Source organism: Thermothelomyces thermophilus, chromosome 5, assembly GCF_000226095.1.
Source record: "Thermothelomyces thermophilus ATCC 42464 chromosome 5, complete sequence".
Taxonomy (NCBI): domain Eukaryota; kingdom Fungi; phylum Ascomycota; class Sordariomycetes; order Sordariales; family Chaetomiaceae; genus Thermothelomyces; species Thermothelomyces thermophilus.
In genome coordinates, this window is record NC_016476.1 from 1,697,497 (window position 1) to 1,711,079 (window position 13,583).

Sequence of the window (13,583 nt, forward strand, 5' to 3'; positions counted from 1 at the left end):
AGAGACAAGACCTGTTTCTCTGGCCTTTTTGATCAGGAGGTGGAATGTTAACCTCGCGACTCCTAAGTGTACAAACCTTTTAGGACAGAAACAATGATCTTGTTTCAAAACGACACATTTCACAATTGATAGACGATTTTTTTAAGTGGAGTGATGACTGTAATCGAATTTCCTGAGCGCTGTCCCGCAGGACGAACAGGAGTCAACCTCTGAACCTCTCTCTCTCTCTCACACACACACACACACACACACACACACACACGCGCGCGCGCGCATATCGTACTTTGACAAGGAAGTGCCGAGCCGGGGCGTGTCAACAAGAGAAACCCAGCCATTGTGCAGCTCAACTCGAACATAAACCCTGTCACACCTCCAATCTAATTGTACTTGGGGTGGTTGGTCATCAACATCATGAAGGTCGCCATTAGCGGGCTTTAGCGCTAATTATACTGTGCAACTTCCGGGAACGGAAGCAATCAAAAAGAACCGATTATACACAAACAAGGCGACAAAACTCCTATCCAGCCAGCCCAGACCTCAAACACCAATACCCGATCCGTAATCCCATAAACCAGACCATGTTATGAAAAACGAAAGACAAAGACGCACCCCTACCAAGCTCCGTCAACACGAGAGGTAAGTGTAGACCACTCTGTCCGATGCAACGGCCCGTTCTCGAGCCAAGTCAACCCCGCAGCCGTCTGAGCGGGACCATGTGGGGATGTTGACACACATCGTGGTGACGGCAGTGTTGATGGTTATGCTGGTGCGGTTCGCAAAAAAAAAAAAAAAAAAAAAAAAAAGGAACGCCAGTCATTCCCATCAACTCTAGTAGACAAACCGGAACCCCCCCCCCCCCCCCCCCGCAAACCCAAAAATACATAAAACAGAAACCTTCCAGGTGGCCGTATGGGTACGTCTACCTCCACACCATGCTAGGGCGCGGCCGCAGCGAGCTCTGCTGCGCACTATTACCACCACCACTACCGCTGCCCGCGCTCCCCGCACTCCCCACGCTCCCCGCACTAGGCGGTTAAAACACCCCACCGGGACCCGCGCCGATGGTGATTCTCCTAGCCTTACCACCGACGCCGGCACTGGCACTGCCATCCTCCGCCGAGGCACCACCCGCACCCTTCACCACGGCCGACGGACTCCCGCCGCGTTCCATCCGAAGGCTGCCCCCAAGGTTCATCCTCCTGGCCTGCCCAGGCGTGAGATTTCTCCCGGGACCGCCGAGGAACGAGCTTCCGTCCTGGTACCTGCCCGAAGCCCCGGAGGGTGACGACCCCACGCCGGATCCCGACGCCGAGGCCGAGGGAGGGGAGCAGGTGATGGGGATGGGCCGCGGCGGCGAACGCCTGCTGCCACGCTCGGTACTACCCCTGCGGTGGCGCGAGATGCCGTTGGAGGTGCTTGCGTGGGCGTGGGCGGGACCCGAGTAGCTGGCCGACGCGCGGCGATGGCCGCCGAGGTTGATGCCGCCGACGCCGCTCGGGTTCGAGCCGACGGATGAAACGCGCCTTCCGACCGAGGCCGGCGTCCCCGAGAGCAGCGACAGGCGTTCGCGGCGCTTGGCCAATTGCAGTGCGGAGCGGATCTTGAGCGGGTCGAGCTCCGAGTCGGAGCCGGAGACGGAGCCAGTCGAAACGCGTGGCAGGCGTGAAGACGGGGAGGCGCGGCGAGGAGGCTCGTTCTCGTTCCTGCTATTCTCGCTGAGGGTGGAGAGCATGCTAGCGGAGGGTTTGGGGCTGCCGTTAGTTCCTGCTGCTGGAGGCGAGAGCGAGTTAGTAGCTCGACTGACGGGCAGGGAGCGCAGCGGTGAGGGGCGGTCTTCGGTGTCGGAGGATCCGGCCAGGTTCAGCGAGAGGGTTGGCGGAACGGGCGAGCCGTCAGCGGAGTCGTTGTTTTGCTGAGATGCCCGGGTCTTGGAAAGAAAGCCAGCCTGGAATCGGTTCGGCTTGCCGAGTGACAGTGATGATACGTCAGGAGGGTTGAGGTTCGGGCTCGAATGTTGCGGAGAATCCGTTTGGTTGAGGTATGAAGGCACCGGAGGCTGGGGAGGAAGGGACTTTTCGGGCGAAGATTCACTCGGAGAGTCGAACTTTTTCGGTGTCTTCTCGTAATCGGCAAGCGTGCCCTGCTCGCTCTCGTCGTCACGCCATCGAACACCATGCTTCTTCTTGACCGGTGTGAACGAAACCGACTTGCGTGCGGCAACTTTACGGCGACGCGGCGACGCCCTGACGGGGGATGTCAACGCCTGGCGAGTGGCCGCCAGGATGGGGCCCGATATGGGTTTCGTGTTAATACTAAGAGACTTCTTTCGCTTCGGAGTGCCCCGCTTGGACGGAGAGAAAGGCTCGACGGGCATCATGGATGAGCCGTCGGGCTTGACAACGTGCGATGCGGCAGAGTAACCGGTCTCCAGGAGACGGTTGACCATGGTTTTGGCTTTCGCGACCGCCTCTTCCTCGCTCATGCCGAGGGTCTCGGACAACGAAGACAAGATATCAAACTGAGCATTGAGGAGCACCTGCACGACAGCCGCATCACCGGCCTTGTCCTGCTCCAGGACCTCTCTGTATGCGTCTCGCATGAAGCTCGCCTTGAGCATCTCGACCTCTCGGGCCAAGGTATCCCTCTCGGAGCCGTCGACGATCCCATCGCCTGTGGGTAGCTGAGAGATGCTGTGGTTCAGAGCGATATCCAGCACCCGCTCCCAGTTGGCCCGCTCCAGTCTCTGGTGGATGTGGTGCCTGCTGCTCTCGAGCTCCATGAGGATGCCGTGTGCCGTCTTGCGCATCGCGGCCAAGTTGGTCGGCATGGCTTCCTCATCGCCCCGCGCGTCGCACACCGAATCAAATGCGGCGATCCACGCGGAGAGTAGCCCGATGCGCCTCTCGATGGCCTTCAACTTCTTCATCAAGTTGACCTTCTCCTGCCGCTCCGACGAAGCGTTGTCGTATGCGGCCCGCAGCCTGAGGATGCCTTCCCGAACCACGGCGTCCCGCTTGTCCATCTGCTTTCGGAACTTGGCAAAGAAGGTCTTTTCGGCATCCTTCTGCTGGGCCTTGAGCTCGTTGATGAGGGCCATCTGCTCATCGATCTTGACCAGGAAGTCCTTGACATGGCGGTTGACGTTGAAAACGTTACGTGTGACCTTGGTCTGGATGTTCTTGGCCCGGTTGGCGTAGCGCAGCGTGTTCTGGGTCTCGTCATAGTGTTCGCTCGACGGGCTGACGCAGACGATCATGACCGTCTTGCAATTGCCGCCCAGCGAGAACTTGAGCAGGCGGGTGAGCTTGCTGTTACGATAGGGCACGTGGTTCCTCTTGCGTGGATCGCACAGGGCGTTGATGCAGCTTCCGAGCGCCAGCAACGACTTGTTGATATTGGCGCCCTCCATCAGCCGCTCGCCCCGGTTCTTGGTGGCGCTAGCACGTTCGCTGCCCGCAAGATCGATGATGCTGAGGGTTGCCATCGTATGGGGCTCGTTGACGTCCGCATTGCGGTCTCTTTGGGCGACGTTGATCTGCAGGACCGCATGAGACCGCGACGAGACGGCGTTGGCCGCCGTAGGGGAAACCGTCCGGTATTCGTTGCCCTGCACAATCATGTCCATGACCTCCTGCACATCTTTTGGGTGATGGCTGGTCAGGCCGGCCACCGTGACAGCCTGGTTTGAATCCTCGCGTAACATCAAGCCCTGCTTGCTGCCGCCCGGAACCAGCAAATCACGGATCGTCTCGTTGTAGATCTCTAGATAGGAGAGGGACACCTCGGTGATCTTCTCGTCGCTCCTCTCCTGGATCCTTTCAAAGAGCTCCTGCATGGTGAGGAAGATGATGCCGGGGTGCTGCGGGGTGCCGGTAATGGTGTGCGTCTTGCCACATCCCGTAGCGCCGTATGCAAAGACGGTGGCATTGTAGCCGTCGAGGATGCTGTCCAGCAGGCCTTTGGTCGTCCCTTCGTAAACCTCGCTCTGGGTGGCATTCTGGTCGAAGATGCGGTCGAAGGCAAAGACTTGGTCCTTGACCTTCTTGCCGGCGGAGGGTACAACGGATCGGGAGAATTTCTGGACGGGATTGTCTTCAGGAGGATCGAACACCCTGTACCGAAGTTAGCCCGGGTAATTACTGCAAAGGTAGCCAAAGGTTTCTGCATCTGTCGGGGTTGCCTACAAGCACCGGTCGTCCAAAACTTTGATGACGGGTCGGATTCCGCGCTGATTCAGCTTGGGGGTGGGTGCTGCGGCCAGCGAGCCATCTCCGAGGAAGAGAGGGGTGTCATCGTTTTTGACCCTGATTGCGCGTCAGCTTCCCGTTGAGTAGCCCTGTTTTCGGCATTGGGGTGTTGTTGCTTACAGTTGGGCAGCCTCTCTTATGGTGAACGGTCGCACCCGAACTGCCGAGCGATAGTCGTTAACAACACGCTTGGGAAACACTCTGGAACCAGGGAGACACCGTACCTGCAACGGTGATGGAGGATGCATTCGGGTCCATATTGGCCTTTGGATGCCAGCCGCCCTCAGCGAGGAGACAGGCGACCGATCAATGGTGCAAGGTGCAGGCGAACAAGTGATAAATATCTCTCAGCCGTGTCGGTCGACAATTGGATACTGGAGAAGGAAGGGAGGTAGGAAGATAAGGCAGGTTAGTGTCAGGAAACAAAAAAAAAAGACCGCTGCCGACGACGGCTGGAATGAATGAATAAGTGAGTGAATGAGTCGGATTGATAGTACTCAGGGCGGTGATATTCGCGGTTCGAGAAGGGGCAACGACGCGTGGAAGCCAGAGAACGAAGGGAAATGACGTTGCTGGCTCTTGCTGGGCCTCCTGCCTGCAATTTCTCGGCTGGGATTGGCGGGCGGAATATTGACTGTTTTCGCCAGGTCCCGTTTCCGTAGCGACCAGAGAGTGGGGCTACACTAACGTTATGTTCCTGAAACGAAAGTGCAAGTGGGTCTTAACATTATGCATCTGGTCTTTGCTTGAATCCACGACTCCTAAGCTTGTTTGACTTGATGTTTCGAGGACTTGGTTTCACAGTTTACGCGGTAAGTGCATATTTCGAATTCCCCGCCTTTTCTACCATTTGGAGCAGGGAAAGCGAACGCTTTAGCCAACACGGGCCAATACCGTAACTAAATTACGAGTATCTCTGTATTCGAGGGCGAAAACGTGAAACTGAAGTCCTCCGAGCTTTTCACCCTTTAACCTCGGTGCACCCAAAGAGGCAACTCGACTACATTATACTCCAGCTTAGGGACAGGATTCAGCAAAAGGCCTTACTCGGAAAATGCAGCTTTCACCTGTCCAACTTGTTTGGAGGAGCAATAGCGAGTGAATAGTTCTCAATCCAAAGGTCAGGTCTGCGAGCGTCCCGGCGGTCCACCCATTCTGAGCGCCAGGACAGAGCAGACAAGCGACACAACCACAGTTAAGTATATCAGCTTCTCGGGAACTCCTACTTGTCCTGAATTATATCAAACATTTTATTATTTGTGTTTTCTTCTTGCGCTACAATGATAAAAAAAACTATACAGATTACAGTTTCGTTCGAGACCGATAAATAAAACTACTGGCCTTGATCATCCAAGAAGAAGAAAAGAAGAAGCGGCAGAAGAAGCAACGCAAGTTTCTTTTTTCCCCCCCTTCACCCCAGGAAGCTGGTTCCGTTCCTCGCTCCGATCCGGTCCCTGCCCACGAGGAAGCTCTCGGGCGGGCCCAGGTAGCTGGGCCGGACGCCGCCGAGGTCGACGACGACCTTCTGGACCACCACGCCGGGCATGAGGGCCCACACGCGCAGCTTGTAGGCGCCCTCGCGGGCGACCTCGAACGAGCTGGTGGTGTAGCCGCCCGTGAGGCCCCAGACGCCGTCGGCGACCGCGCCGTCCCAGCCGCGCGGCATGTTGCCGCCCTCGGTGGCGCCGACGGGCTGGACGTGCTTGACGGCAACTGCGTCGTCGTCGTCCTCCGGTGAGGGGCCGGAGGAGGAGGAAGCGGGGAACAGGGCGACGGCGTACTCGAGCGGGGTGGCGTCGCCGAGGTAGTTGAGCGCCGGGGACAGGTACAGCGTCACGTTGGCGGCCGAGGTGTTGGTGAAGAGGTAGAGGTCGTACTCGAGCGCGGGCGCCTCCTCGCGCGCGAGCTTCTCGGCGCCCAGCGGGACCAGGCCGACGCCGGACGAGGTGCGGCCGTACGAGGCGAAGGTGTGGTAGGTGACGTCCTCGTCGTTGCCCTTACCCTTACCCTTACCGTTGCCCTTGCTAGCGGGCTCGACGATCCTGCTGTAGTGCTCGGCGGCGAAGGCGACGGTGCCGTCCGACTCGACGAAGCCGCGCTTGAACGACTTGGGCACACCGCGCACCGTCACGGGCACAAGGACGTGCGGGTCGCCGAAGCCGTACCGGTCCATTCCCGTGCACTGGGTGGTGATGTTGATCTGGACCGTTTCGGAGTACGGGGCGGGCGGGGCGGACTTCCAGTCGACCGAGACGAGGACGCGGGTGTCCGGGCGGTTGGGCCCGACGACGCCCGTGGACTGGGACAGCTTGAGCCAGGGTTTGGAGGAGGATAAGGTCCAGGAACACTCCTCGGAGCCGCGAGAGAAGATGTCGATGTAGCGCGTGGCCGGGCCGTACGGGTCGAGGGGCGGCAGGGTGAGGTCGTTGCCGCTGTTGGCGTGCCACCTGTCGTCGCCCTTGACGGTGGCGTTGGAGCCCTCGACACCGATGCCGATCTCACCAGCGAGGGAGGTGAAGTCGGTCTGGACATACACCATGGGCGGGAGCGCGTTACGCATGGGCTGTTGCCAGTAGCCGTCGTAGCCGAGATGTGTTTCTGTGTGCGGTGAATTTCCCTTTAGTGTCACGGCGAAAAGGTGAAAAAATGGGATTGTGTGGAGGAAGAGAGGCGGGAGGGAGGGAGGCGGGAGAGAAAAAAACCGGGATAAAACTTACGGTCCATGAAGTGCTTCCACTTCCCATCGAGGAGAGCATCCCAGCGGCGAGTGAGGTTCGCGTCGGCGGCCGAGTAAGCGAGGACGTCCTGGATGGCCTTGTTGGCGGCGTTGCGCTTCTGGCCGGCGTACAGCATGTTCCGGGCGCCGCCGACGTTGATCTGGTGCACGATCTCGCCGGCGAGGGCCGGGTGGAGGACGGTCTGGAAGAAGGCGGGCTTGGCCTCGGCGGGGAGCTCGTCGTAGATGGCCTGGGCGTCGGCGACGAGCTCGGCCCACTGCTGCAGCACCGCCTCGGCCTCGTTGTAGTTGATGACCGAGTAGACCCAGGGCTCGACCAGCTCGTACTTGCGGCGGGCCGCGTACATGCCGTACTTCATCATGACGTCGGCGATCTCGCGGGCGCGGGCGGGCCCGAACTCGCGGGCGGCCCAGGCCTCGGCCCATTCCCGGGTGCTGTCGACGTGCCAGCGCTCGGCGTCGTAGCCGAGGTCGAAGAAGTGGCTGATGGGGATCTCGAGCGCCTTCATGTCGCCGACGTTGACGATCCAGATCCTGTCGGCGCCGCGGGCGTAGGCCATGTGCATCTGCTCGGCCGTCTTGGTCAGCTGGATCGTGTTGATCCACTTGTAGTCGCGCGGCCCGCCGACGTAGTCGAAGTGGTAGTAGATGCCGGCGCCGCCGTGGCGCTGCGTCTCGTTCCGCAGCGGCAGCCGGCGCACGTTGCCCCAGTTGTCGTCGGCCCACAGCAGCGTCACGTCGTCGGGAACCTGCAGGCCGGCCGAGAGGTAGGACATGACCTCCTTGTAGAGGCACCACATCTGAGGTACCGTGGTGATGTCCTTGATGCCGAGGCCCTCGGCCATGATCTGGCGCTGGTTCTTGACCAGGGTCTGCAGCATCTCGACAATGTACTCGACGCCGAGGCCCTCGATGGCCGTGTCGCCGGTTCCGCGCATGCCCATGGTCCACAGGCTGTTGCGGGCGTACGGCTTGGCGCGCTGGACGCCGTACCGGAAGTAGTCGTCGATGGTCTTGTTGTTGAGGTTGTAGGCCCACGGGCCCTCGTAGAAGTGGCCGAACTCGTTCTGTGCGCGCATCAGGGGCTCCGTGTGCGAGGATCCGATGACGACCTCGAAGGCGTCGGCCAGGGGCTGGTTCGCGGGGTCGTCAACCTCGAACATGGTCGCCCAGATGGCGGGCCACAGGTAGTTGGCGCGGAGGCGGAGCAGCAGCTCGAAGATGAGGCCGTAGAAGGCTGCGCCATAGCCGGGGCCGTAGGGGGTGTCCTGCCAGTGGGAGGCGACCCAGTTCGTCAACGCCGGCTGCTCGTCGTTCAGGAAGAAACCGCGGTACTTGACGGACGGCGGGCCCTGGACCTTCTTCTTGGTCGTGACATAGAGGTTCTTGTGCTTCCTGGGCGGGCTGTCGGCCCAGAAGTACCACGGGCTGACGCCGATCTGCTCGCTGATGTCGTAGATGCCGTAGATGGTGCCGCGGGGGTCGCTTCCGGCTACCACGAGCGCCTGCTTGCATCCCGGCACCGGGTTCTTGACCAGCTGGCTGGTGAACGACTCCCACTTGCCCTTGACGCGCGACACGTCGAGGGACCGCGACGCAATCAGCTTGTCGATTACCTTGGAGTGGCCAATGGTGCCGGCAATGATCACCACCTTCTCCGGGTCGGGGTCTGCGTAGGCCGGGCCGGTGAAGTTGGCGGTCCCGGTCGTGGAATACTGGCGGGAGTATTAGCAAAAAAAAAAAAAAAAAGAAAAGAAAAAGAAAAAAAAAACTTTGGGTGCTGGGAGGGCCGTATATAATAAAAGCGCGGTCGCGGTACTCACGTAAGTGTTATTCTTGTTGTTGACCGGATGGTACGTGTACGTCGCGGGGGCCGCGTTCCTCTCACCGTTGCTGAGCGTGTAGTTCGTTCCCGTGACGCGGCCGAAGTCGACGGCGAGGTCACCGGCAGCGCGGATGACACCCCAGTAGTCGTTGCTCGAGACCAGAATCTGGCCCTTGCCCACGTGGCCGCCGGCGATCTGGAAGTGGGCGCCATGGGCGTTGGTCGAGATGATGCTCTCCTGTCCCAGAGCGGCCACCACCGAGCCGAAGGCGAGCCAGAGGGCTCCCTTCACGCCCGCGGTAAGCATCTTGAGAGAGAGTAGGTAAGGGTGGACGCAACACGTGCGCTGCGGACAGTCCGACCAAGAAGGCGGGCGTAGCTCGTACGTAATCGCCTCTCTCTTCCGGGGATGGTTGAAAAGCAAGGCGAGGGACGTGCGATCGCGACGAATATCTTGTGCGATTTATTAACAGGTCCAGACACCACCCAGCTCGCCGGGTTACAAGGTAGCCATGCAAGGTACGCAGCTCCACTCGGAGCCGGGATGCCATGAGGGCCACGAGGGCCATGAGGGCCATGATGGCCATGGAGGGAGAGAGACCAGGACGGGTATTGGTGGGAAAATAGACCATAGACCTGTTAACCAGGAACGATGGCTTTCGCTACCAACAGCGTTGGGGCTCTCTCACTTGGGGCCCTGCGGAGGACCATCGCCATCTCGCCTCCAGCCCCGACGTACTCCGTAGCGAGTTGGAGAACACTAACGCCAAGGATTGGAGACTAGGGGCCGGGCTGACGGGTAAAACGGCTGAGCGGCCCCCGGACCAACAAGCGCCTTCTGGGGAGAAAACTGCTGATTGAAGCATGTGTCCGAGTCTCCACGAGCGAACATCGAAGGTGGATCCTGGAAGCGAAGAACACGGTTGAGTTACCCCGGAGTTCCCGCAGTGTTCCCTCTGTTATCGCCAGGGTGCGAGTCCCAGGGCATGAATGATCAGTCTTCTAGACGCCCCTTGCACCACGCTCAGCATCGACTGCATGTTCGCGAGGTTGGCGATCATATATGTACGACTTCGTTAAAGCGTAGTAGTTAATAGTAGCTGGCCGAACTTGCAGCCGGGTGAGAAGGAACTGGAGATGCGCCCACATGGTGTGGATTACCCCAACAGCAACGCGCGGGGAAGAGCGGAGGGAGAATGTAACCTTGGGATTTTAGCCGAAGTTGAGGATCCACTGAAAGTCTAATATCCGTACACTAGTGTATAAGCTCGCGGAAAGGCCCTTCAAGGACCAGGGTTAACCCGCGGGGCTTGCCGAGAAGAGTTTGGGTTCCCCGGAGCTTCCAGAAGGCGACTCCAATTCTCAGGCTTGTTCCAGTTGCGCTGGCGGGTTCCCTGTTTGCGTAGCAGAGTCCTCAACACCAGGTGACTCGTTAGGTAAGCCTTTCAGGGGGCGACACGGCACTCGGATCCTGAACCAACGAGTTACCCTCCCTCTTTTTTTTTTTTTTTTTTTTTTTTTTTTTTTTTTTTTTTTTTTTTTTTTTTTTTTTTTTCTTTTCTTGTTTTGCATTCAGGAGTCCGGCTTTGGGGACTTGATGTATCGAATTCCGGCATCTTCCGGGTCGAGGCTTGCAAGCATATGGACTAGTTGAGGCGACCTCGAGAGACGGACCAGCAGAACAAGTCAATCGGTGCTCGGGCATTGCGGGAGAAGGCAGAAATTGTTGCCTACGGCTGAGCGTTCCACTAGGACAATGTCGAGTCTGACTGAAAGGGGACAAAAGAACTGAATGCCCGGTATCAGCGAGGAGCCGCCCATGTTCAACGAGTCGACAGCGACTGACCTCTTCTTCATCGACTCTCCTTTGGGTGGTGGATGGTGCGGCAAGCTGATATTTGTGGTGCTTCGCACCGCATGGACGCATTCGCGTGATCGCAAGTGCCATGCATTTTTTTTTTCCCACCCTGTCCTCAGTATAACACGGCAGAGCACATACCTAGAAACTCTGAAGCCGTCTTGGCGCCGTTAAGATCTCTCGTACAAACTCGCAAAACCCACCCGCAGGGAAGGGTTTGGCCATGCCGATCGGGCTATCGTGCTCGCGCGGACGCCCTCCTGATTATTCCTACCCTCCCACAAAAAAATTCCCCCCCCTTCCTCAAGCAGCAGCAGCCTCCTCGACCCAGCGATACCGCGGCAGCATGGCCATCTTCTCCTCGGGACTGACCTCCGTGTCCCCGTACACCATCCTCGTTCCCTTCTTCTTCTTCTCGCCGGCGCCCGCATCTTCCGTCTTCCCGGCCGCCGGCGCGGCGCCGGGCTTGATACCCGCCTCCGCCATCCTGATCATCTGGTCGATCTCATCACCGCCCGCACCGCTGCTCTGTCTCGCTGCGTTCGCCACCAGCTCGTCCACCGTCGACGGTGCAGCACCAGTGGCACCAGGTGCGCTGCCAGGAGCACCGGGGACGCCGGGGGCGGGGTAGCCTGCCGGCGCGCCGTTGTAGTAGTAAGGTGGCACTCCAGGCGGCGCTCCGGGTGGCGCTCCGGCAGACCCGCTGGGAGGCCGCGCGGGGAGGGGGAAGGGGGCTGTTGTCGTTGCGCCCGGTGGCGGAGAGGCGCCCGGCGGGAAGGCGGCGGCTGTCGGCGGGTACGTCTGGTTTGCGGGATAAGGGGCCACGACGGCGCCCCCCGGAGGGGCGGGGTAGGGGTAGCCTGGTTGTGGAGCAGGGAACGGGGAGGTCTGTTTGGAAGGCGAGGAGTGTGAGTACTGGGAACGGGTTTGAGTTGGGGGAGGTATTAGATAGGAGTCGAGACTTACGCCTTGGGCTGGGCTTGGGCCGTTGGCTGGCGCTGCCGTGGCGGGAACGCCGTTTGCGCCTGCGGCTTTCTGGGCGGCGAGCTTTGCCCGGTGCTCCGCTAGCCTCTTCTTGATCTCCTCCGGGGTCTCGTACTTGATCTTCTTGGTCGGCCCTTGCCCACCCGATGAGCCTCGCGGTGGGTTGCCGGTGGCAGCTTGCCTCTCGGCCTGGGCGGTGTAGAAGTTCTGGATGATGCGCTGATTGTGTTGCTGTATGATGTCCTCGGGAACGCCCTCCATGCCGAAGATCTCGACGTCAAGACCTTGCCGGTTGGGGAGCGCATTTTCGACGCAGTTGAGAGTTTCTTTATGGACCTGGTTCATGTGCACGGAGAGACCTGCGGGAGGCGCGGCTGTTAGCAATGGTCTTCACATGGGCGATTCTAGTGATATCCATGATCGAAGGGGGTTCGCAGTGTGACTCGGTGCAATCGCATACCTCCGGCCGTGTTTAATCGCTTGCCGCATCGCTCGCACTTGAAGTGTTTCGCCTTCTGGTGGGAGATGAGAAGTTTCAAGTCCTCAAAGTCACGCTCGCCTGCAAATGGAGTCAGCTCAGCGCGGCACTGAAGGTAGAACGCGACAGACTGACAGTAATAGCACCACGGGCGCGCGAGGAGCTCCTCAATATCGGGGTGGCCGCGTTTCTTTTTTCCCATTGTGATCGCTGGGAGGGATTAACTGGGATATCCGACTAGTACGATTGTCGTTGTCCCGATGTGTTGTCGGTCGGCAGCGAGATTGGCAGGTATTCCGGGCGACCTTGGACGAGCTTCCGTGATCGTGACGGTTGTCGAGCTTGCGCGCCAAGCGTTGCTCAAGGGTCCGCAAAAGCTCAGCCTCTTCTTCCAAAGCTGTTGTTCCTGCTAGGAAGGCAGCGCCACAGGACGCTAAGACTGTTATGGACTAGCGCCCACTGTGGACCTTTTATCGTTCGAGGAGAAACAGGCAGGCAATCGGTTAAACGCGTATGACACTATTGCAGTCCACTTACCTTGTGTTAGATGCACTCAATATATCACTATTCCATGGCCAACAGTATTCTGTGCATGCATTCTGTATGTATATTTTATAGAAGTCTTCTGATATAGAGCAACTGTGTCTAGTGTCGGCCGGCGTAACGTGAACGGTCGATATCCAATTAGGAACACGCTCAGCGTAGCATTTCCTAGTGGCAGAGTTGATGATCTTCCACAGCAGTCAGTTGTTGCTTTTTTGATGCACCAATAACTAGGTATTTTGTCAGGGATAAGTATCATGTTTTCAAATAAGCGGCGCAACTTGCTGTATGGAGCTGGAAGGGGTGAGACGCATTGCAAACTAGGTAAGTCTCGACCAATTTCAGGTTCGAGGGGAGTTCTGTTGCAATATGAAGGCTCTGATCAAACAGCAGATAGAGGAGAGTTTTCTAAATACTTAGACCTACGCAACTCAAACTGTTTGGCGTGGGGTTGGGAGGCTATGTGCAGCCATCTCCAAGGAATATCATGCGGTCCACTGGAGGCGGGAGCGTTAATTAAGTATGGATTTCAGTTGTCACAGTGTCCCCTTCGGACCACCGTCAGCTTTGCTTGTCAGATCAGAAGAATGGAAGGCACGCACTTCACAAGGAGCGGAAGGGACTCAGCGCTACGAGGTCATTGGCTTTATTCGTCGAGGACCAAAGAACTGTCGACAAATTCAAAGTTTTGTCGCACCGAAAGAAATCAATATCTTTACCGAAGCCTAATTAATTCTTACCTACTCTTCATTGCTCCTTGTCGAGGGCCTTATTCTTCTGAAATGAGGATATTGTAAGCAACGAGTAATTATGTCTGCAACCGCCCCAACCACCGCTCACCTTCCAAAGCGCCATGCAGATCCCCGGCGGCGCGAAGGTGCCTCACATATCTTTGCCGGGAACTCAACATT

At 58.4% G+C, this 13,583-nt stretch overlaps 3 protein-coding genes across 3 annotated transcripts; all 3 read right to left on the bottom strand.

Moving 5' to 3' along the window:
• Positions 1-864: 864 nt before the first annotated feature.
• MYCTH_2308360 (uncharacterized protein) lies at positions 865-4,351 on the bottom strand. The gene is made up of 2 exons (XM_003665007.1): positions 4,185-4,351; positions 865-4,112 (listed from the first exon to the last, which is right to left on the bottom strand). Exon 2 carries the CDS (start codon positions 3,833-3,835, stop codon positions 1,034-1,036), a length of 2,802 nt encoding a protein of 933 aa, XP_003665055.1. The 5' UTR covers positions 3,836-4,112; positions 4,185-4,351; the 3' UTR covers positions 865-1,033.
• A 1,243-nt stretch (positions 4,352-5,594) lies between these two features.
• On the bottom strand, positions 5,595-9,218 carry MYCTH_2308362 (glycoside hydrolase family 115 protein). The gene is made up of 3 exons (XM_003665008.1): positions 8,808-9,218; positions 6,965-8,699; positions 5,595-6,845 (listed from the first exon to the last, which is right to left on the bottom strand). The coding sequence occupies exons 1-3, from the start codon at positions 9,114-9,116 to the stop codon at positions 5,659-5,661; spliced, it is 3,231 nt and encodes a 1,076-aa protein (XP_003665056.1). The 5' UTR covers positions 9,117-9,218; the 3' UTR covers positions 5,595-5,658.
• Positions 9,219-10,377: 1,159 nt separating this feature from the next.
• Positions 10,378-12,465, bottom strand: MYCTH_71014 (uncharacterized protein). The gene is made up of 5 exons (XM_003665009.1): positions 12,265-12,465; positions 12,112-12,210; positions 11,634-12,010; positions 10,656-11,555; positions 10,378-10,597 (listed from the first exon to the last, which is right to left on the bottom strand). Exons 1-4 carry the CDS (start codon positions 12,329-12,331, stop codon positions 10,971-10,973), a joined length of 1,128 nt encoding a protein of 375 aa, XP_003665057.1. The 5' UTR covers positions 12,332-12,465; the 3' UTR covers positions 10,378-10,597; positions 10,656-10,970.
• Positions 12,466-13,583: the final 1,118 nt, after the last annotated feature.

Excerpts from the sequence above, each read along its gene's own strand:
- MYCTH_2308360 (XM_003665007.1), bottom strand. The coding sequence starts at position 3,835 with ATGCAGGAGCTCTTTGAAAGGATCCAGGAGAGGAGCGACGAGAAGATC.
- MYCTH_2308362 (XM_003665008.1), bottom strand. The coding sequence starts at position 9,116 with ATGCTTACCGCGGGCGTGAAGGGAGCCCTCTGGCTCGCCTTCGGCTCG. Across the intron at positions 8,700-8,807 it reads ACAACAAGAATAACACTTAC|TATTCCACGACCGGGACCGC; the intron begins GTGAGTACCGCG and ends TACTCCCGCCAG. Across the intron at positions 6,846-6,964 it reads GTGGAAGCACTTCATGGACC|AAACACATCTCGGCTACGAC; the intron begins GTAAGTTTTATC and ends CACCGCACACAG.
- MYCTH_71014 (XM_003665009.1), bottom strand. The coding sequence starts at position 12,331 with ATGGGAAAAAAGAAACGCGGCCACCCCGATATTGAGGAGCTCCTCGCG. Across the intron at positions 12,211-12,264 it reads GCGCCCGTGGTGCTATTACT|GCGAGCGTGACTTTGAGGAC; the intron begins GTCAGTCTGTCG and ends CTCCATTTGCAG. Across the intron at positions 11,556-11,633 it reads GCCCAAGCCCAGCCCAAGGC|ACCTCCCCGTTCCCTGCTCC; the intron begins GTAAGTCTCGAC and ends CCTTCCAAACAG.